General features: G+C 42.0%; 1 protein-coding gene across 3 annotated transcripts in view; it reads left to right on the forward strand.

Annotated features, from left to right (window-relative positions):
• Window positions 1-21,083, forward strand: part of zswim5 (zinc finger, SWIM-type containing 5) — a 64,029-nt gene extending 42,946 nt beyond the window's left edge. Inside the window, exons 2-17 of one of the 3 annotated variants that reach the window (XM_053329772.1) lie at window positions 4,890-5,077; window positions 6,071-6,239; window positions 7,713-7,861; window positions 9,256-9,406; window positions 10,642-10,818; window positions 10,974-11,150; window positions 11,851-11,997; window positions 12,101-12,238; window positions 13,155-13,160; window positions 15,923-16,071; window positions 16,735-16,837; window positions 16,963-17,098; window positions 17,773-17,930; window positions 18,064-18,227; window positions 18,823-18,904; window positions 19,932-21,083. In XM_053329772.1, the coding sequence (XP_053185747.1) occupies window positions 4,890-5,077; window positions 6,071-6,239; window positions 7,713-7,861; window positions 9,256-9,406; window positions 10,642-10,818; window positions 10,974-11,150; window positions 11,851-11,997; window positions 12,101-12,238; window positions 13,155-13,160; window positions 15,923-16,071; window positions 16,735-16,837; window positions 16,963-17,098; window positions 17,773-17,930; window positions 18,064-18,227; window positions 18,823-18,904; window positions 19,932-20,794 (2,957 nt within the window). In that variant the 3' untranslated portion in view covers window positions 20,795-21,083. Of the gene's footprint in view, window positions 1-4,889; window positions 5,078-6,070; window positions 6,240-7,712; window positions 7,862-9,255; window positions 9,407-10,641; window positions 10,819-10,973; window positions 11,151-11,850; window positions 11,998-12,100; window positions 12,239-13,154; window positions 13,161-15,919; window positions 16,072-16,734; window positions 16,838-16,962; window positions 17,099-17,772; window positions 17,931-18,063; window positions 18,228-18,822; window positions 18,905-19,931 lie in introns of all 3 variants that reach the window. The other 2 variants (XM_053329770.1, XM_053329771.1) reach the window with 2 other exon arrangements.
• The last annotated feature ends 1,900 nt before the right edge of the window (window positions 21,084-22,983 follow it).

Consider the following 22,983-nt stretch of genomic DNA (forward strand, 5'->3'; position numbering starts at 1 on the left):
ATTTAAGAAACGGCATATAATGCTTTGGAAATACGTCCAGTATATTTTTGGCTTTGATATAGTTAAGTTCTCCAACTTTCTTTATGAATTTAACTTTTTTATGATTTTATCCATGAAGGATTTTTCTCAGCATCATTCATGGATAAAATAGTTCCTGCATTCTTATGGATGTTCAGTAAAAAGACTAGTTTGACATTTTGGGAATAGTTTTTTTGCCGAGAGTTACATGAGAAGATTGATACCACACTAGAGAGCGCCATCAATCGTCTCCTTGTCTCAGCCAGAAAGCAAACAACTGTATTCCCCAAAATATTGAACTACTCCTTTATCATTTGACGAGCGAGCCAGTCACAACAAACTCACAAAAAAGTTGTTTTTCTACACACAATCCTGCAGCACCCCGTCTCAAGAGCCAGGCACCAAATCTGTGGCCTAATCTGTTCGGAAAGGCCAAGTTGTGTGGGAGGTATGAACGCCAAGAGCTGCTAACTTACCCGGATAATTAAACCCAGCAATGTCACGGGTTTCATGTGTGAAACTGGCAAAAGGATAGAGGGGAAGGGGGGGGGGGGGTGCCAGACAGACGGACTGTGAACTGCGTCTGAGCCATTTTCGACTTGATTGAAAGTGAAAAGAGCAGCGGTGTCACCGTCACATTCATCCCTGTGGCCCGAGCAACAAAAGGCTTTAACCTAACAGACACAGACAAGAAAGAGAAGGAGGGAGGTAGGGGGCTGGAGGGGGCGACATCCGAAGCCAAAAGAGAATCAAGAGAGCCGCACTCCCAGCTGTGGGAAAGTCTCTGTGCTTAATATCATCTGCAACCATAACTCCTAAAGTCATCTGAAATGCTAGACTGCAGTTTTTAGAGACAAGTGCAGCCGTGAATGATGACTGACGAGACATTATTTAGACAGCTTGGATGGAAGATAGCTCTCAAATGTTCCCCTGATGCTTTTAAGAAATGCACTCCCCCTCCAGATTGTTGCCTGATCTTTTGCTCTCCGCTGCGATGATTTCAGCACTGGAAGATCAAATTTGGACTCCCTCATGCTAAGCTGTGGTTAGTGCAAATTGGCTCTACAGGTATATCCATTATAGAGACAGAGGGAAGGACTGGAAAGCCTTTTTCTTGACATTTATGATATTACCATGTGCTGCCAGACACGAAAATCGGTTGGACAGGCGGACTTGGTTGGAGGGAGAGATTTTCAACAGTTTGGAGGACTCTTTATGTCCAACACTCCCCCTCTGCAGTCTGTTCTCTCAAAGTGTCTCTCTCCGGCTCGTCCTTAACAACTGTCATGGTCAGATGTCCTGCCTGGCTCAGCAGACCGTTCGTCACTTTCTTTCGGAAGCTGATCGATTCGTCAGTCAGCAGTTCGTCAGGTGGTCGGCGTTGATCTGTAGGTTTGTCGGCAGGTTGTAGAGTATGTGAGCGAGTTGATGTGGTTGGCTGACATAAGGCCAACTATTGCAGTTTGTCAGTATGTCGTTCAGTAGATCAGTCAGTGGTGTACATGTGGTCGCTGTATCAGTTGGTATGTGGGTATGGTAGTCTGTTGGTGGGTAGTTCAGATGGTTTGGCCACATGCAGACTGAAAATAACACAGTGTTACAAGGTCTCTCGGGGGGGGGGATTTTTTAGGACGGGTGTGTTACTGCAGGCACTAATGCTGAAAGGAAATATAATCCAGGAAGTCCACAAGACACGGCGCAGTGGTTCGTACCACTACGAGACAAGATTATACCTCCCAGAAAAGTTATCAGAGGTTGAATGTGCTGACTCAAAGTCCTTTTTGGACTAAAGGCATGTGCAAAGTAAATAAGTGTTACGTTATCACTGAAGCAATCATTATATTTAGTATTCAGCAGAATGAGCTCATTCTATTCATACTAGAAGGTATTGAAAGGTCACCTTTTCGCCAGATGACCCTTAGCTTTATTTGTCTCATGAAAACGCAGCAATGTAGCACCGTTGTTCAGTTGTCAGTCAAAACATTTCAACCTGGCTGAACCTTTGCTATCATCAGCATCTGGTAAGCTTCGTTGGCTTATCAAAAGTTTGCATTCCTGGCCTAGTGCGTTTCTGTCCATCTTTGAGACAGAGGATAAAAGATTGGGGCAAGGAATAACGTTGTAGAGTTAGAAAATCTTGCCTCATGACATAATAAACCACACGGTGTTAGTGCCTGGCAAGCAGTCACACTACCAGTCCCATACACTGTCATTGATATTGTTACCAATACTGACCTTACCAAGTAGATCTTAAGCATAAATAAAGTTACTTTCTTTGTCAACATCATTATCAGTCACATTCATTAAGTCATGGCTGTTGGATGGATGTTTTATCACTACAGCAATCTGTGGCTTCATGTACCATGCATACAAATGGTTCCAATGAGTTCCACACAGTTAATTTTACTCATTTTAAATTCGGATGAGAGAGCGCACTGGTGTAGAAGAAGAATCTGAATAGGTATTGCTATAGAGGAAAAGTTCGATCCCTGCTTCACTTTTTCATCAGTGTATTACAGCCTGGAATTCCTCCATCATATTTCCTCATCTTACCTGTACCTGCAGCAGCACCCCCACACTAACGTAGGCAGGCCTTTTTTTTATGGTTCTCAGTAGTTGTTACATCTGTAGGTCTATATGGTGGCAGTGTGTGTGGTAGGTTGAGATGTCCATCTGAACAGCAGGCAGTCAGTACGCCGAACCGACAAGTTTGGTCTTGGTTCAGATTGTGCGAATGGTGTGCACGTGTTCCTTTCAAGCCTTCACTTGCTCTTCTCTCTTACTCTCCTGTAGCTCTTTATCTTTCTTTGTCATAGTGAAAGCAGCTTGCAGTTGATTGGATCTCAGCGTGTGTGTGTGCGTGTGTGTGTGTGTGTGTGTGTGTGTGTGTGTGCTCACAACATTTGGTTTGGAAAAGCCTATTGTGGGATTTTGCCAGGGAGATGGCTTAACACGCGCTTATTAGGCAGCTCTACCATGCTGGCCCATACCCCAGAAATTAATTGTTCATGTCTGTGTGTGTCTGTGTGTGTGTGTGTGTGTGTTTGCATTAGTGTTTGTTGGTTTGTGAAAGCTTTAGACGTGTACTTTCCCTCCCTCACCCCCTTCCACCCTCCAACCCCACCCCCCCAAACCAGGCCCAAAATAGCCATATCATTGCTTTCCAGTTAGCTTGCTCATCCTCCCTTTATGTGTCTCTCTCTCTCTCTCTCTCTCTCTCTCTCTCTCTCTCTCTCTCTCTCTCTCTCTCTCTCTCTCTCTCTCTCTCTCTCTCTCTCTCTCTCTCTCTCTCTCTCTCTCCTGTCTTTCTAGCTGTGAATGCAGCAGTGGGGTTGCTATGGTTCGGTGCGATACAGTAATCCAATGTGTACACACACACTCACGCACACACACACCTCACCTCATAAATAATTGACCTGTCACAGTGAGACGACAGGACAGACCAGATACACTCTTCCCTCCTCTATTCTCTGTTCTCCTCTCACATTTCTTCCTCCTATCTCGTCCCCCTTTTATCCTCAGTTTCCTCACTCGCCATTCTTTTCTTCTGCCATTTTCTTTTCTTTTTTTTCTTTTTTTTTTGTTCTACCTGTACCTTTTTCTTTCTCTTTAGTTCTCAGCTCCTCACAACATCACAGTTTTTTGTTAGCACCTGGACAATAAGGCCTCTATAGAGACTCCCTGCAGCTGAAGATATTGGAATAAAAAGGTTTACAAGGTTACATGGAGATCAGGAGCATTACAAAATGTCACTTTGTGTTTCTGCTGTATATTTATTCATTCAAGTGAATTTCAGTAGATTTCAAGTACTTTTTTTTCTTGCTTTCACAGCCCCCTTTAATCAACCTTGCATTCAGACCCAAAGCATAATCATAAGCTTCTGTGTACTTACTGGTCTCTGAAAGGAGTCAGAAATTGTAGACAACCTTTTAAAAGGGACACAATGCATCTTTAGATTTTCTAGCGTCAAGTGTTATGTAGGGTCATTTTTCATTCGGAGATAAATTAAAAGCATCTTTCTACAAGATATCGATCTGTCACGAATCAGGCTCAAGTTTTAGCAGCGGATTGCTCTAAAAAGCAGCCTGTAAGCTTCAAGGAAGAGGAAGTGAGGTCAGATTGTTTTTTTTGATGTGTGTGTGTGTGAGAGGGTCTGTGTTCAACATGCCAAATTCTGCTTGCAAGTGCCAACAAGAGCCAATGGTGCCTGACCAAAAGCCCAACCGATGGTCGGCTCAGCGTGTGAGGGAAGTAAAAATTAACTATGCAAAGCAGAGTTAAGTTTCTCTCTACAGACAACCACTCAACCACATGAATGAAACCCATGTAGTCAACACACAGCAACAGGAAGTGGTCAAAGTCTAGCAACCCCCTTTTGCACTGCACCCACACACACACACAAACACACACACACACATACACATACACACACACACACACACACATACATACATACACACACACACATACACACACACACACACACACACACACACACACAAGTGGATAGAGACATAAGGAGAGAGTATCAGATGGCGCAGTGCCTTGTTGGAGACATCTCAATAAGATGTGTGTGTGTGTGTGTTTTGTACTGAAGCTTCACTCTGTATGTTTGTAGAGGCTCACGTTACCACAGATGCTCGCTCTCTGCTTCTTTTGTGCTTCTTTTTCTCCTTGGTCGCCCGCACATGAGATGCAGGTAAAAGCTGAAACAAAGCAAACAGTCAGAAAATTAGAAGGAGGTTAGCCCACTGGAGTGTAATCGTATTACTTTTGTCCTGTCCTTTTTGTGTTTTTTTTTCATTACAGTGAGTGATGAAGCCAATTAAAGCTCACTCTTTCCTTCTCCTTCCTCCTTCCTGTCTTTGCAGGCTTTCACCTCAGCGGCACAGTAACTGAACCCGCCACCTCATCGGAGCCAGAGGTCACCCACAAGGTGGCCATCAGCTTCGACCGCTGCAAGATCACCTCCGTCACCTGCGGCTGCGGAAACCGAGACATTTTCTACTGCGCTCACGTGGTGGCACTCTCTCTTTACCGGATTCGCAAGCCAGAACAGGTACGAACCACCACATACATACACAACATGTATTTATGTCTATAGAAGGATTTCACCCCTTCTTCTTAGGGTCTTAATTCAGTCAGTCACTTCTATAAGCCATGTATTTTTTAAAAAGCGAACTCCTTACCTCCGGTCTTTTTCTTGGGTATCAAAAGTAATCCAGTTATTTGTCTGTATCCATGGTTACGGAGCAAACATGATATTTTTATTTGCACACATGTACAACAATATAAAAACCAGATCATAGAAATGAAACAGATGTGACCAAAGAAGTTAAGAAGCCACAGACTTACACAATCCCTCCCTTCAAATTAAGAGAAAAAACAACTAAGCTAGTAAATGCATGATTCAACAAAATACAAAGAAAAATAAATGTCAATAAGAAATATATAATAAATGAACAGAGGAGTATACCAATCACCATACAATCATTTTATAAAAACTAAGAAATATACACATGAAACGTTTTATTTTGCAACTTTTTATTGTGCCGATTTTTTTTGTGCAGATTTATCAAGATTTAGTATTTACATATCATAATAGGAACCAAACTCATGCAAAAAAAAAAAGTCGTTGGCTAACATACTAACAAACTGTAAAACAAATACATCACAAATGTAAATAAGAAAATAGAAGTGATAAAAATCTACCAGTACATTTCCTGACAATGCTACAGCAGATCAACATGACTGAACCCTCTGTTAGAAATAACAATACACATTATTCTGAGCTAAGACATGTAGTGACTGCACCACAAGCCTGTAAATAAAGGTTGTAGCTGATGGTTAATAGGCCAAAGTTGATCAAGTTAAATGTATATGATAATTCTTGAAGCAGAAGGTAAATTATAAAAGGGTTTGCATTTGTTTGTATTCACTGAACATGCAAAACAAAAACACAAACTAAAAAGTCACAGAACAACAGTTGACATGAGTGAAACACATGTAGTCCACACACCAACATTTATATGTGTGTGTGTGTGTGTTGCAGGTGAAGCTGCGGTTGCCTATCTCAGAGACGTTGTTCCAGATGAACAGAGACCAGCTGCAGAAGCTGGTGCAGTATCTGATAACAGCCCACCACACAGAGGTGCTGCCCACCGCTCAGAAACTGGCCGACGAGATCCTCTCCTCCAACTCTGAGATCAACCAGGTCCACGGTGAGAGCGCGACCTTTTCAAACCACGTTTTCTACTTAAGTGAAAATACACGTGACTTGTGATCATGTTCAACCTATGCATTTAAAATCTGCTTTTTTAATGTCAGAAATTTGCCACAGTCAGTAGCGCGCATCTTAATTGTGAGAAAGTCAGCTCTGTGGAGATGCTGTCCATCCCTTCGCGGTGATATCTTCACAGCAACAGGCCAGACTTAAAAGCTTCCAGACTTAAAACATCCAGCACACCAGCCCAGAGGCTGTCATACGTCAGAGCCCTGATTACTCCAGCAAGGCTGCAAGCCAGGCTTCAAATGGCTCCTTTGATTTCTTAGTTCCCACTCTCCAGTCGCTACCTCCTCGCAGTGGCATCATGGGTTTGGTAAAGAAAGCAGAGGAAAAAAGGGGAGCTGAATGATGAAATAGATGCAGGGAAAAGATGGAGAGAGAGAGAGCAAGATGTGTGGAAAGGAAAGGGACACTAAGAGGAAGAGACTGGAGAAACTCACTCAGGGAAACAAGACAGAGAGAGGAGACGGGAAAGGAGAGGAGAGATGAAAGGGCCGCAGAAAAGTACTGAGATGAAAAAGAAAGAGAAGAGGGGGAACCACTGTGGACCTGCATCAGGCGGGGGGAAAAGGACAAACTAGACACATCCTTTCACAAAACAAAACTCTTTATCTTCTTTCTCTATTTCATCCTCCTCGCTTAATGTTGACATTCTTCAGCTCTCCTGTCCAGGAAGCCCCATGCAGTGTTTCCCGTCTGTGTTTGACAAGGGGGATCATGGGGGTTGAAGTTCAGTCGATCCAGGAGCGAGGCTTTGATGGAGGAATGTGGCTTGTTTGCTGTTTTGCGTAGCCGCAGCCAGTTGGAAACACATCTCTGGGCTTTCCTCGGCTCGCTTCCTGCTAGATCAAAGTGGCTTCCCCCCTCATGAGCATATCTACATTTCCCCGTAGTATTACTCAGACACACACACACACAGTCGGCACTGAACAGACGAAAAATATGGCCTCTTGTTCCCCTCAGTGCACCATTAGCCTAATTTGAGCAGCTTTTGTGAATCGTCACGTAAGTGAGCTGTAAGTTAAACGCAAAGCAAATAGGTGTAAGAATAAGCGTGCTGATTGGTGAGAAATCAAATAAATTCAGCATTTGTTCAGTATTTGTTCCCAGAATTAAGGAAATCTTCCGTAAAATGTTAGGACTGAGCAAATAAACATGATGTTTTCACAGGTGAGGCTTTCATAAAGTAAACTCTATTTCCCATGACCACCCTCTGTTTGTTGCAGTGAAGTGAGAACAGGAGGGAATGAAGTGAAAATACAGATTTTACTGTTTACTGCAGCTTTGATGTGGAGAGAAGGATGTTAATGTTACACTGAAATTGTAGTCTTCTGTTCAGTTTTTGTGTGCTTCCCTCGCAATTGTGTGTGCCTGTCATTTAATTGTGTGTGTGTGTGTGTATTCCCAGGTGCTCCCGACCCAACCGCAGGTGCCAGCATTGACGATGACAACTGCTGGCATCTGGACGAGGATCAAGTCAGGGAGCAAGTCAAACAGTTTCTCTCCCAGGGAGGATACTATGGCTCTGGGAAGCAACTCAACTCCATGTTCGCTAAGGTACACATCACCAACACACAGCTGGCGTTCACTGATCATTTTAATTATTCTATAATAGGCATGAAGCATCAGAAGTTTAAAGAAAAATCTGTACAGCTTTATTTGAAATTCTTTAACTTTATATTGTTTTGAGGAGATTCCTCTCTAAAGCAGATTTACTGGAAATTAAATAGACCTGTTTGAAGGTGATAGGCCTACTCCATTTTTAAATGTTGCATTGCTATAAAGTTTTGGGACTCATAACAGACAGTTTTTAAAAAGTAGAGTGAAAATCGATACAGCAGAAGCAAAAATATCCTGACTTTTTGTCCCTAGAATGGATCAGTTGTCAAAAACACTGGATCCTATATTTCCCATAATGCAACTCAATATTGTCTTTTAATAGACTTCTGCTGCTTGGCAAATGCCAAAAGTGATAAGTCTCTTAAAAACAGTTTTATCCTGATATATGAGTTAGAATTTATCATAACTTCATCCTTACTACACACTGAACCTCCTGCTTATTCTCTGCTGTCAAAGGACAAAGTGACAGGAAATGAAATTTAAACTCTACACTTTAGCGTCGAACATTTTGCAGTGAAACAGTAGAGTTCCCCACAGAGAAAATGGCATCAACACAAAGGGCGTCCGCAGGATTTGAGAACATCTTAATTTCCCTTAACTGTATTGTTCAAACTCAAGGCAATAAAATGTCTTGAATATGGTTAAATACAGCTTTTGCACATTGTCAAAATCAACATAGATGCTTTAGAAATGCACTTTCTTACTTTTTTCTGACTGTGTGAAACAAGTCCACTTAGCTCACACCTATCTTTGTTCTGACAAGGCTGTGACTTTCACTTTATTGCTAAACTATTTCTTTAATTTATCTCTTAGTGGCATTCAAATGTTTTGCTTAACATCTTAAACTCTTGAATCTTGTCTGCTCTTGATGATTAGCTTATTGCCTGAGCTCATGCTACACCTTTTCCATTCATTCTGATTTCAAATTCGATGTTGTCAAGTGTCATATCTACATTATAAACACATACTATGGCCATGTAGTTGTATTCAAGTAATAGTCTGACATTTTTGGAAATAGATATGTTCACTTTCTTGACAAAAGTGTGATGAAAAGGTCAATAAACATACATACATACATACATACATATAAACAAACTCATATCTGCCTAGTAAATATACGTTAGCATACAACTAGCAAATGATTAGCTTAGCCTAGCATAAACACTGGATTTAGCAGCCTAAATTGTCCTCTTTTTGATATACCTGCATCTTTGTGTTCATTTCTAACCTCTAGAGAAGATTTAGCCAATTCTATCTTGAGTTTTCCTCTCTCCTGAAAAACATTCAGAAACCATAATGTGACTAAACTTGAACTCTGTGGGTCATTCCAGGTGCGGGAGATGCTACGAATGCGAGACTCCAACGGTGCTCGGATGCTGACGCTCATAACGGAGCAGTTTATGGCCGACCCTCGGCTGTCGCTATGGAGACAGCAGGGCACGGGCATGACGGACAAGTGTCGGCAGCTTTGGGATGAGCTGGGTAAGAAAAAACACTATCAAAAAAGGACTTATTTGTGTATCTTTGTGTCCAGTTCATCAGTTTACTCTGACAAACCGGCAGTCACCCCGTCGGGTAAACGTTCATCCAGTCAGCAGCCTCTCCTGCTGCTCGAGCTTCTCCTCTCCTCTCTCCTCTCTGCTCCCTGCACACAGTGAATGTTAAAGGCTGCCGATCAATATGGCTGCTTAGCTTCTCTGCAATCAATCTCAGCATTTAGGAGGTCAATAAGAACACTTCCTGGGTGAGCGAGGGAGATCATGACACAGACAGAAATAACAGCCAGACAGTCTGAGTTTGACGCCTGATCATTTATTTCTCACGGGTGCAGACAAACCAGCTGCAGGTTCGTGAATTTAGCAGAGAAACCAACAGGCTGCCAGTTGTTATTACCAATATAATTTTGATTTATAAAAAGTAACATCTCTAGCTTTTCTTAATATATAATTTATGAAACTTAGAGTAGTTGTCAGCCGACCTTTTTGAGGTCTTTATAATGGAAGTGAAGTGATTTAAAATGATGTTATAGTGATTTACTGAAGCCTTCAGAGAACTACCTACCTGAATATAATAACATGCTTGTGATGATTTATTTTTATAGGTTTTTTATTATTTTATGTTTGTTCACACCTTTCAGACATAAATCATCACTCAATTCATGTCATCTTTTCTTGTTTTTCTACTACATTAATATCAATGTTAAGTGTATGATTCAGACTATAAAGGCTTTTAAAGGCCAGTACTGTATTTTTGTGGAATGAAGCGGTCAAGTATCAGTATTTTATTTTATTTTCTTTCATGTAGTTTATGATTTACTGTTAAGTTAATGTATGATTTTAAATTTGAGTATTATTTCAATATAAAAATACTGTATTATTATAGCTTTCATTAATTTTAAGGATGCTCTCTAAAGCAGTATCTCCCTGAGGGAAACGTAGCATAGCATTATGCATAAAGAGAGGTAACAAAGACCTTTGTTTTAGACAGGATAGAAGTAAGATGCCAGAGAATTATTGAATGCTTTTATCCTTCACTCCCATAAAGAATGATATATAAAGGCTCCATGTTTCTGAAGCACCTTTTTCTTTCTTCTTCAGCACTTAGACAGGCCTGGGTCAGTCCACTCAGTTAGCACCACACTCTTAAACAGCACTCCAAAACCTCTGCTATTTCCTTTGCATCCCGACCTCTGACCGCTATCCTTCCCCCCCTTACAGGTGCATTGTGGGTATGCGTGGTGCTCAACCCCCACTGCAAGAGCGAGGAAAAGACCGGCTGGCTGAAGCAGCTCAAGAAATGGGGCGACATGGACGTGTGCCCGCTGGAGGACGGCAACTACGGCAGCGAGCTTCCCAACATCACCAACGCTCTGCCACAGAGCAACCTCGCACAGGGTCAGTGCTAAAACACACACACACACACACACACACACACACACACACACACACACACACACACACACACACACTGTAATCAGTATATAAAACACGACTGGAATCAATCTGAACTTGAATGTCACTGATCAATGCGTGTGCGTCGTCTGTCTCAGATTCTCTATCCAGGCCGCGGAGGACAGTATTCAGCCGGGCGGTGGAGGCCTGTGACCTCCACTGGCAGGACAGCCACCTTCAGAGGATCATTAGCAGCGACTTCTACATGTCTCCATCCTACCAGAGAGAGGGAGAGAGCTTGCTGTTTAACCCACAGGGTCTGCCGCTCTGGCTAGGTAAACACACATCAGCTCTCTGATGTCATAGTGGGAAAAGTCAACTGTCCTATTTTCACTGGTTTAGTGTGAGAAAACATTAATTTCATTGAAATTGAAAGAGTAATTAATGACTAATCTCCAGGAAAATGGATTCTTCACATTGAGAAGTGTGAGCGCACACATTCGTTATGAGTTTATTAAGCTGCAAACACACACTGAGCAATACTCACTCTCTGTGCATTACAAGAGTGTAAAGAAACCTCATTTACAGGAGGAGAGACACTGTTTCTGTGGCACTTTCATATACACACAATCTCTAATTCCACTGCAAGCCAACCTAACACACACACACACACACACACACACACACACACACACACACACACACACACACACACACACACACACACACAGTAATTCTGCTGATATTGAGGCCAGTATCTGCAGTAAGCAGCTTCCAGCTAAGATCTGTCAGATTCTGCAACTTAAGCCAGCTATCAGACACACACTAGTGTTCTGCTGAGCCTGCAGTGTGTGTGTGTGTGTGTCTGTGTGTCTGTGTCTCTGTGAGTCTGTGTGTGTGTGTTGGAAGAAAAATGTATGTCTGTGTGAAGTAGTAGTTTTTGTTGGTGCATGTTCTTTTAGTTCAGTGTGTGTGTGTGTGTGCATGTGTGTGAAGCCGTCCTAACCCCACCTCATCGCTCTGTCAAACACACAGACCACGTCCCGACGGCATGCGCTCGTGTCGACGCTCTGCGTTCTCACGGATACTCCAGGGAAGCCCTGCGATTGGCTGTTGCCATCATCAACACACTCAGACTCCAACAGCAGAGACAGATGGACATCTACAAACACCAAAAGAAAGGTAACACACACACATACACACACACATACATATTTAGTGCTTTCTATGCATTCATTCTAATATTGGTGGTCGTCACCCATTTTCCTCTTCTTTTTCCTCACAGAGCTTCTCCAGAGGGGCGTCACCTCTACCACCAACCTGGAAGGCTGGGTTGGTCATCCCTTAGACCCGATTGGTTGTCTGTTTACCACACTCACAGAAACCTGCCGTGTGGACGACGACAACACCATGGACACCGGAGGTATGAAAACAAAAACATAGCTCTTTCTATGGGAGTTACCATGAAAAACACGTTGAGCACAGTAAGAGTTATTTTAAGCCTCTTATAGGCTGTTATGAAGGTTCATATTAGTAACTGGCAAAAAGGCGGACATGATTCATTATTTTCGTTTACAAACTTAACCGCAGTTCCCATGATTGTAATTGTCTTTTACGTAAAGACTTAATCTTTATAAAAAGAAAATAGTATTTTAGAGTTTGATTACTTTTAAGGTCATCAGTAGAGCTAATGGGACTTGTGGTAAATGGGTACTCTTGATGTTGGTAGTGGTGAAAGGGAGGGTAGGTACATCATCAAGTGGGCACCCTCCATCTTTGAGGTTTCATTTCAAAGTCCACAACAGCTCCAGAGGGCTGATCGGTGAAACCAATCCCCTGCATCCCACTTCTTTACAGAAAATCTTGGTCTTCCAACCATTCTGGGCAGCTTCAATTGCCAGTTCAGAGTACTTCCTCTCAAAAGCTTCTTCAACACCATCTTCCCATGGTACTGTCAGTTCCACAGCGTATGCCAGCTTGGCTACGGTGGACCACAGGAACATGTCTGGCCGTAGTGTTCTAGCTGCTATGTCTGGAGGAAACACAAGCTTTTTTTTACCCAAGTCCAAGTCTGTGTTCCAATCCCCAACTCCTTTGATGTTATATGGTGCTCTGGAGGCTGGCCTGCTGGTACAAATGGTGTGAAGTGGATGTATCCTGCCGATGTTTGTGGGAAAGCGTTTGTGGAGGTTCGCCCCTGTTCCAAAATTGATACCAGCTGTCTGAGAACTCAGTTATGCCGCCAAGCGTAACGCCCTTGGGCTAGGCTTGTAGTGCATCCTGTTAAAATGTGCCTGAGTGATGCAGGTGCTTGACAAAGGGAGCAACCACTGCTTCAGATTCTGGTGATGTGGGTAGGAGGTCATGAGTGGCTTTGATGACTAAACTTAGCCAAGATCCCACCGTCTCACCACAAGGACTTACATAATGAAACAATTAGCTAAACAATAGAGTAGCTGATCAACAGAAAAGTATTCAGCAACAATTCTGATAATCAGTTAACTATTTGAAGTCATGTATGAGTCAAAAAACCCACATATTTTCTGGTTCTGGCTTCTCAAATGTGAGGGTCTTTTTTTTGCTCGAGTTTTCGTCACATTTTCTCTATTTCCTGACATTTTATAATTAATATTGAACTGATACTTAGTAATTAATGTGTAAAGGTGTTACCACCAAACTCGTTCACCCTCTGCGTTGTGCACTGTTTAGTCTGCTGCACCGCCGTCGACATGGTTCTAAGCTAACCTACTCTCCACTAAACCTACAAATACACACACTCATCCCTCAATCTGCTCCTGGGCTTCTCGCACAACAATACGTTAGTCAGAGAGCTTATTTGCCAAACACAAGGTATAATTCCTCGCGCACTCGAACAGCTGATGCACTGTAATCCTGAGCAGAGGTGATCAGGCTCATCAGCAGTGACTCATCAGACAACAGGCTCCATGTTCTTATATTGAGGACCAGGCACTATTGTGCTGCAGCCATAAACTATCAGGGCATGAATGGATCAGGCTGCAACACCCTGCTCATTTAGACCACACTGCGGTTGTGCGTGTGTGAGTGTGTGTGTGTGTGTGTGTGTGTGTGTGTGTGTGGTATGTATAGAATCCATCACCATTTGCATTTTTCACCCTCCCTAGACTTTTTTTTTTTTTTTTGCACCAGCGGCTATTGCAACAGAGCAGAATAGGGGTTAGGTTTTCCCATTGTTAACAGGCTACAGGGAACTATTGTCAATTCAAACAATACTGACCACTGGCACACTCACTGTGTGTGTGTGTGTGTGTGTGTGTGTGTGTGTGTGTGTGTGTGTGTGTGTGTGTGTGTGTGTGTGTGTGTGTGTGTGTGTGTCTGTGTGTGTGTGTGTGTGAGAGAGAGAATTGGAGATAGAGTGAATGATTGTCTTATGATGTTTTGGGAATTTGAGGAGAGTGGTATGAATTTTTTGTGTGTCTGTGTGTATAGCTTGGTTACCATGCTTCCTTCCCCTCTGGAAGACAGCTGGGAACATCTGTTCAAAGGGTGACAAACTCACATAATGTGTCAACCAATCAGAATGCACTTCTTCTCTCTGGTCTTTTCAAACCAGCCAACAGAAAGCACCCGCGGACCAAAAAAAACAAACACTGCACTGAGGTTTAGTCTGTAAAACATGGTTTACACTTTTCCCTAGATTTCTGCACACACACACACACACACACTTGCACACATACTGGATCCCTGGAATAAACAGGATTGAGGGGATCTATTGCTCAGAAGGGATTTAAGAAGGATGGTGGGGTGGAGGGGGATCAAGAGAGAACAAATGGGCACCAATCAACAGCTGAGACTCTCGTGGCATCTGTTCTTGGTTATAGCTGTCAAGCTGTAGAGTGGAATCAGCGGCCATCTTAGATTAGAGAATGTGGTCCACCATGTACACCAGTTTCATATTAAGTTATACCCCGGCTTTAATCCAACATGTGCACAAGTCATGTCGAGTTATTTTTTTCCCCTGGGAATTGTAGTTTTTCAGACTAGAAGAATAGATGTGCATTTTTCTTATTTTAATATAATCCATATACTTCTCAAATTGACCCCTTCAACTGCACTTTAAGAAACCGAGGGCAACAAAAATGCAGTGAAGCTAATATGCTTTAGCCATCTGAGTTAGCCAAATCAAGTGTCTTTTTAAGGATTCTAAAGTTAGTCTTTTTACTAAAACTACTACTACTTTAGTGTATCCACGATATTATCTCTCTCTAAGCAGTGGGTGAAGAACACAACCTGGTAGTTATATGTATTGTAGCTTTGACTACCAGGACGAAGATAGCTATTTCATTTGGCTAGCTGAGGCTCAATGAGGCTACATTTTATTTAACTGTGTGGGTAAAATTTGTGCATTTCACTCAGTTCTGAGAGACGCTGAGTTTAGTAGGATTAGCTTGACACGCAATGACTACTATGTGACAACCGAGGGAACAAAATATTACTAGATTTTGTTACTTTTTCTCCTGTTAAGATTAGCACTCAGTCGTAGCTTTGTGGTAAAACACTTGAATCTGTTCATATAAGTAAGACATTTAATGTAACTTAAGACTTGGAAGAGATCTTTTGTTCAATTTTTTCCGTCCTAAACTTACACTAATAATAAAAGAGATTACCAGAAGCAGACTCTTTATTTTTCTTGCACTCATATTCAGCTACAGCACCAATTATATGGACAAAACCCCAGATTCTAAAGCTGGGTTAGAAAGGACTGATTGCTGGCACTAATATCTCTCTCAACTTACATATGTGCATGCAAGTATTGAATAAAAGTAGACTTTCAAAATGTATCCTTTAATGGATGTGGCTGGACATTCTCTTGATTTTTTTGTAGTCTTGAACACATCTTTCTATGCTGTGGTATGACATGACAGTTGTCTTTGTTTTAAACAGTTAAACAGATGTCTGATTCTTTGTTTTGCAGTCTTTTTGTTTCTCTGAGGTTTTCTTACTCTTTATGCTACCAGTACAGATGATATAAATGAACTAAAAGATTGAAGTAGAATTCATCTGCCAGTCAGCACCAAACATTAACACGTTTTCTTTCTTTCTTTGCTTCCTTCCCATCTCTCAGAAGATGACTCCAGGCCTCCAGTCTACCATCATGTACCTGTGTGGGGCAGTCATAATGGGGGGGAGTCCTACCTGACTCTGGCCTTAGAGGTGGCTCTGATGGGTATGGGCCAGCAGAGGATAATGCCTGAGGGCCTGTATGCTCAGGATAAGGTACGCAAGTCCTGAAGTACCCACTGTCACATGCTTTTATATCAATTACATATGCATTTTAACACAATCGAGGTTTTCAGGTGTTTAATTTCATCCCTTCATAGATAATACCGTAATGATAGGTTTTTAGTCTTGCTAGTTAATTCTGGCAGTGAGCAAATGAACTGAGTCTATTTGCTGCATATTTTTAAAATGGTGTGAATGTGCTGGCTTCCACACGTTGCCATGATAGAAAATCACTGTAATTAAACGTCTGTGTAAAGCAATTGCCGTGCACAAAGAGAGAAAAGGTCACAGCATTTTGTTTCCTGAACAACTAGCAGAAAGTCATAGCGCTGAAGTCCATTTTGAATTAGAATAAATCTGAGGAACATTTCTGTGTTTAAATGGTAATCTCCTTTAGAGTGCAGACATGGCCACCTTTCTTAATGTCATTACAATCAGAAAAGGTTTCTTTTATAAGTCTCTCATTGACGTTGTTAATACAAATTTCCGTAGTGTATCGGAAACATTTAGAATTGCCCATAAAAATAATCTGAACAAGGACTGTTCTTTGTGTTTTGGATTTTTTGGGGGTTATTTTTCTCTCAGTTGTTATTGAAACTAAACCGAACATTTCCTGTATGATCACAGTGAATAATACATGTGTCATGTGTTGTATAGGTGTGTCGTAATGAGGAGCAGATTGTGGCAAAGCTCCAGGAACTGGAACTGGATGAACTTCTGGTTCAGACCCTTCGGAAACAGGCCATACAGCTATTAGAAGGTACAACTCCAACATGCTCTCAGAACACTAGATTGCTGTTGTTTTTCTGTTCCGTATAAATTACATTTTAGATGTGACACTCACACCTAAAATCTGAACATTATTTTGTGTTTCTCCTGATGTAGCTGGTCCATTCAGCGGTCTAGGTGAGGTCATCCACAGGGAGAGTGTTCCCATGCACACCTTCGCAAAGTACCTTTTCTCAGCCCTGCTGCCACACGACGCAGACCTGGCATATAAAGTGGCTCTTCGTGCCATGAGGTCAGACTCCTGATTCACTTCTATATTAAACTGTTGTGTTTTATATGTAAAGAATAATAAACATTTACTGTAACAATGAACTTCCTGTGGAATCTGCTACAGTGGCACAGTCCAAGCTAATACTAATACAGTCTAATACAATAGTCGTGAAATATATCCTACTTTCATTAAGGTTATAATGCTCTGAATATTTTTATAGAGATGAACTTGTACTGAGAGGTAAAGTCGGGCAATATTGACAAATCAAATATCACGATATTTTTGATCAAATACCTTGATATCGATATTACGATAATATTGTGATGCTTTCACAAACTATTTACACAATGAGATGTTTGATAAATAATCATTGGTAATGTTGATATGACGACTAAGTGGGTAAAGGCAAATAGAATAGCTAGAACAGTATTGTAAGTTCAGAAAATTCTTGTGTAAAATTTTATACCAAAACTTGAACCATATGACTTTCATGATTTAATAATGTAATAAACTAGCGACTCTTGTTTCAGGCATTTGCAGTAACATGTCTAAATTAGCAGTAGCATGACCTGTTACAGCAAGTTAAACTGCCACATGAATTACCTTTTAAGTAGTATCAATAAACAAGATATTTTTGGATATTCTGATGTAAATTTCATTCTAAGAGTGTAACACGTGCTGCTTGTTTCTATCAGGTTGCCAGTGTTGGAGTCATCGGGAGGCTCCGGGGATGTGGGCCACCCTCATCACGGCATCTCAATAGTTCCGAGCAGATATCCACGCTGGTTCACACTCGGACACCTGGAGTCACAGCAGTGTGAGCTAGCTTCCACCATGCTCACTGCTGCTAAAGGTACCACACATCAGCACCTCGGCATAATCACAGCTGTCTCCGTCTTTTCAGATGTGCCTCTAACAGTGAGAGCTCGTTAATGATGTATTCCTGTAACAAAGCTGTAATTTGCGCTCTCTCCCTTTGCCTGCAGGTGACATGTTGAGGTTGCGGACGGTGCTGGAAGCCATCCAGAAAAACATCCACTCCTCTTCCTTAATCTTCAAACTGGCCCAGGATGCCTTCAAGATAGCCACACCCGCAGACAACCCGCCTGATATAACTCTGCTCAACGTGGCACTGGAGCTAGGACTGCAGGTACTGAAAGCATGCATGTGAGAGAAAGAGAGCTGGCGAGGTATGAGGGCAAATCTGTAATTATCATAAATCATCACATCAGGAAAAAAAAATCAGGGCACCGGTCACCAGTCAAAACATGCAACAGTTTCCCTAAACTTGTAATTTTTGCAGGCCTCCACAGCCTCGCTACAAATTAACAGAGAAAACATCACACAGCGTCTCACCGCTGTTGATGAGGAGAAACCACATAATTAAGCCTTTTGGGTTCCACTGTAAACAGAGGAAAAACTCCTCAGATCATCAAGGCAACAGTGTCCTTGTGGTTTTACACGCCTCTTTTTTCTGCTGGAACTTAGCATCGGCTGAATTCCTGTCAGCATAACTGCTAATAAAGAGTTTAAAATGGAAGGGTCACAATTACTCATCTGGGTAATTATCAGCACATTTTGGATACGTCTGTCATCGCCATGTGGTATTGCACAACCCTTCATATGATGAAACTTCTACCAGTTTATGTGTGGAAGACTGGCAGATTTTTCTAAACTAATCATCATTTGCAAAGTTTCAGGGGAAAAAATAGAGAGTTTCATGAGTGGGATCGTGTGTTTTGCAGGTGATGAGGATGACTCTGTCTACTCTGAACTGGAGGAGGAGAGAGATGGTTCGCTGGCTGGTAACCTGCGCCACTGAAGTCGGTACGTAACACCTTTTTTCCGTCCTCTCGCAGCACTCAGACAATGGTCTAATTATGTCCTCCAGAGAGTGTTAAGATCTCTTCTCTGTGCTTCACTGTAGTTCATTTTTATTCAGTTTGAATGAGGGCACGGGGCTTCAGTATTTAAAGAGACACTCCTCCAACAGTTTTACATGTCAAAGTCGGTTTATTAGTCTTGAGGAGGACTACTCAGCCTGTGGAAGCGGTTGATGATGTCGACCCAGATGATGTCATCAAGGTTGCGTTACAAACTAGGGAAATGGAATTTAAAGGATGAGGCAATTTACCAGAAAGAGGGAGTCTAACAAGAAACTGGAAGTAAGAAACTGTAGGAACCAATGTTTTTGGAGCCAATATTTCAGCTAAATTGGACTTTTCACAACTAATAGTATACTTTTAAAGCATGCTAAACTTGTTTTACACTGAGTAATAGTTGATGTGTAGTACTCTAGTTTTGGCCAACAAACATTTGTGGCTGTAGAGACCAAAGTAAAGTGTATGTTTAAATGTACCTGTATAAAAATGTTCAAGAACAGCTCCTCAAACTGCCTTAGATGCAATGTACACAATATGTGACAGGGCTTTAAAAGTAAGTAAAAAGCAACGTAAACCCTGCCACATTTATCTGTGCTACTGGATTGAATGCATTATCTTGAATTATTACTTTAGAGGCTGGTCCAGACATGATGAAACTGATGCATAAATAATCACGTCTGTCTCAGGGTGAGAGACAAAAGGCTCTTTTGTGGAAGTAAAACAGAAACACGTTGCCAACACGACATGCTGATCAAAGCTCTTATCCTGTTCAAAAATGACACTCTGCAACTTCAGGGTTTTTTTTCTGCATCAGGCTGCAGAAAATCTGAGTATATTGTATAAAGAGATCATGTATCTCTAGAGAATTCCTGGTTAGATAAAGGTTAAATTAAAAAATAAATACAAGAAAAAGAACAAATTGCTCATAAGAGTGTAATCACATCTTTATTATTCTTTCTCTTCCTGCTCAGGTCTGCGGGCGCTAGTGAGCATCTTACAGAGCTGGTACACTCTCTTCACGCCAACCGAGGCCACCAGCATCGTGGCGGCCACCGTCATGTCCCACAACACCATCCTGCGCCTCAGCCTCGACTACCCGCAGCGAGAGGAGCTGGCCAGCTGTGCGAGGACCCTGGCTCTCCAGTGCGCCATGAAGGACCCCCAGAACTGCGCCCTGTCGGCTCTGACGCTCTGCGAGAAGGACCACATCGCCTTCGAGACAGCTTACCAGATTGTGATTGACGCAGCGAGTACGGGGATGACGTACTCCCAGCTGTTCACCATCGCCAGGTACATGGAACATAGAGGATACCCACTGCGGTCGTTCAAGTTGGCCTCCCTCGCCATGACCCACCTTAACCTGGCTTATAACCAGGACACACACCCAGCTATTAATGACGTGCTCTGGGCCTGTGCGCTCAGCCACTCTCTGGGTAAAAATGAGCTCGCAGCCATTATTCCCCTGGTGGTGAAGAGCGTGCACTGCGCCACGGTGCTGTCTGACATCCTGCGGCGGTGCACCATGACAGCACCAGGTCTCGCCGGCATTCCCGGGAGAAGGAACTCTGGGAAGCTTATGTCAACAGACAAGGCGCCATTGCGGCAGCTCCTGGACGCCACAATCTCGGCGTACATCAACACCACGCACTCTCGACTGACGCACATCAGTCCGCGGCACTACGGAGAGTTCATAGAGTTCCTGAGCAAAGCGCGGGAGACTTTCTTGTTGGCACAGGACGGCCATATTCAGTTTGCCCAGTTCATAGACAACCTGAAACAGATCTACAAGGGCAAGAAGAAACTAATGATGTTGGTCAGGGAGCGCTTCGGCTGACCTTTGACCTCACTGACCTTAACCCCATCCCCTCCCCCCGTCACAGGGACCCTCTTCTTGGGAAGTAGTTTGACTTATTTGTTTCTATTTAAGGTTTTTGGATTTCTTGTATTTTTACTTCTTATGTTGAGCCATTTGTTGACTAAGTCTTAAGTTTTTGTCCTGTTTTGTTGTTTTGTTTCTTGAATGTGAACCAGGAAGTGTTCGCAGTACATTGCTCTACTTCATTGAGACTGCAAAAAGGGGGAAAACTTGATATGTCAAAGAACCAACAACTAAAACGCAGCAATTTCCCCTCCAACTTAATGTTAAATCTAGTATGAAAAAGTAAAAAGATTGTGATGACAAAAAGCAAAAGGAACTTTTGTTGTTTAGGTGGCGCATCATGATATGAAAAACCAAAAGATTTTGTTGGACGGGGTACTACGAGCCAGAAGACGCTTTCAGCTGGGGTTAAGAAAAAAAAAAGAAGTGGTTTTCAAAGTGGAGGAAACGTGATTCCAAAAAAAAGGAACCCACCGAGGTTGAAAACACACATAGTGTTACTGTCATACCTCAACTGTATTATTTGTCAGCTTTAACTTCTCTATCAGAAATGGCCCCTTGTTTCATTCAGGGCATCTTAGAGTAGAGAGTGTAGAATACAGACATGTGTGGTCTTTCTGTAGAAGTCAGTACCAACAGGTTTAAAAATTAGACTAAAGCCACTGCAGACTAGCTCCTACCCTCTCCACCTGCTGGTCAGTGCTTCTCCTTCACAATATCTTTAGAGGAAGAACCATGTTGCTTCACAGTGCATGTTTTCAAATGCAGAAGCCTGGGAGTGATATTCAGGCTGTTCTAGCTAAGGTAGAGTAGTTGAGGCTCCATGGGCACATACATATATATATACAGTTTATCATGTATATCCTCCTATAAGCTTATTAACAGTGACAAAAGACAACTGTGATGAACGGTTGGGTCACAAGCACTCCCATTTCAAGAGACACCACTGCACTGCTGTACAGCTATTTATGGCCAAAACCTTCTAACTCTATAAGACTCCAATGGTCACTTTTCACACATTATATCAAGATTTAGCTAATAAGCAATACAAGTCAAGCCTCTTATTCATTTCACCCTCTGTTAGAAAGCTTTGGAACATTTGGGACCTTGCTGATTTTAGTGACTGTTAGTTTGTTAACTCTGCCTCTAGCTAAAGTCCCTTTTCCATCACAAGAGCATTTGTTGGAACTTTTTTCTGAACTCCAAAACATTACCCCTTTATAATTTGGTTCCAATTTTAGTTCCTTAGTCATATCCCCCCCAAAAAAGCCCCAGCAGCCCAGGCAGTACTTCTCAAAAGGATCGTTGATTTGTTGGGGTGAAGTGCTGACTGCTAAAATACAAGCTTCAAGTTACCCAAGCACTATTTAACAGCCAGTTTTATTTCAAATTATAGTAGCAGGAAAAGGAGATGAAAGCTAAATAAGCGCTACCTTTGTATATTTTTCAAATGAAGAGATTGACAGAGATTTATCATGAAAAAACCCTATAAAAAGCCTATAAAAGGATTGTCTATGCATTTATAGTAGAGCTAAGCATTATGCCGCTTTTCAAATGGCTAATTTCGTGTGATGTGAAAGAATTAGCATGTAGTTAGCTCTGTGACACTTTTAGCATCATTTAGCTAGTTGTTTTGGTTTTCTTACCCATAAATTTACCATTAGGTTCAATCATACTGCTCTCATTATACTTATTCCTAGCCACAGCAATGTTTTTTTGTGTGACAAAGGACTGTACTCTGTCTGCCTAGCCACAAACAGCAGACAACGTTAGCTAGCTAATAAACATAGCAGAGCTTTTAGCTGCTGAAGAGCCAGATATTAAAACGGAGCTCAACATCTGCTAGTCGTCTGTTTGCTAACACGTTAATCATGGCTACCTTGTAAAGCTAATGTCAGTTTTGTGTTCAAAGCTTGTTCTGCTTCCCCCAAAAAAATCATTGAATGCAGTTTTAAGTATAGTTTGGATACATAAAACAAAAATGGCTGATATTTCAAATATTAAACACTGGTAGCAATTGCACTTCTCTTGACATGGCTAATGCAGAAACATGCTAAGGAAACTTTTTGTGGTTTCAAATTTTTTTTATTTCTATTGAATTTTTACATTCCTCCAGTTCCTTGATCTTGTGATGGAAAAAGGTC

This window comes from Scomber japonicus, chromosome 12, assembly GCF_027409825.1.
Source record: "Scomber japonicus isolate fScoJap1 chromosome 12, fScoJap1.pri, whole genome shotgun sequence".
NCBI classification, from domain to species: domain Eukaryota; kingdom Metazoa; phylum Chordata; class Actinopteri; order Scombriformes; family Scombridae; genus Scomber; species Scomber japonicus.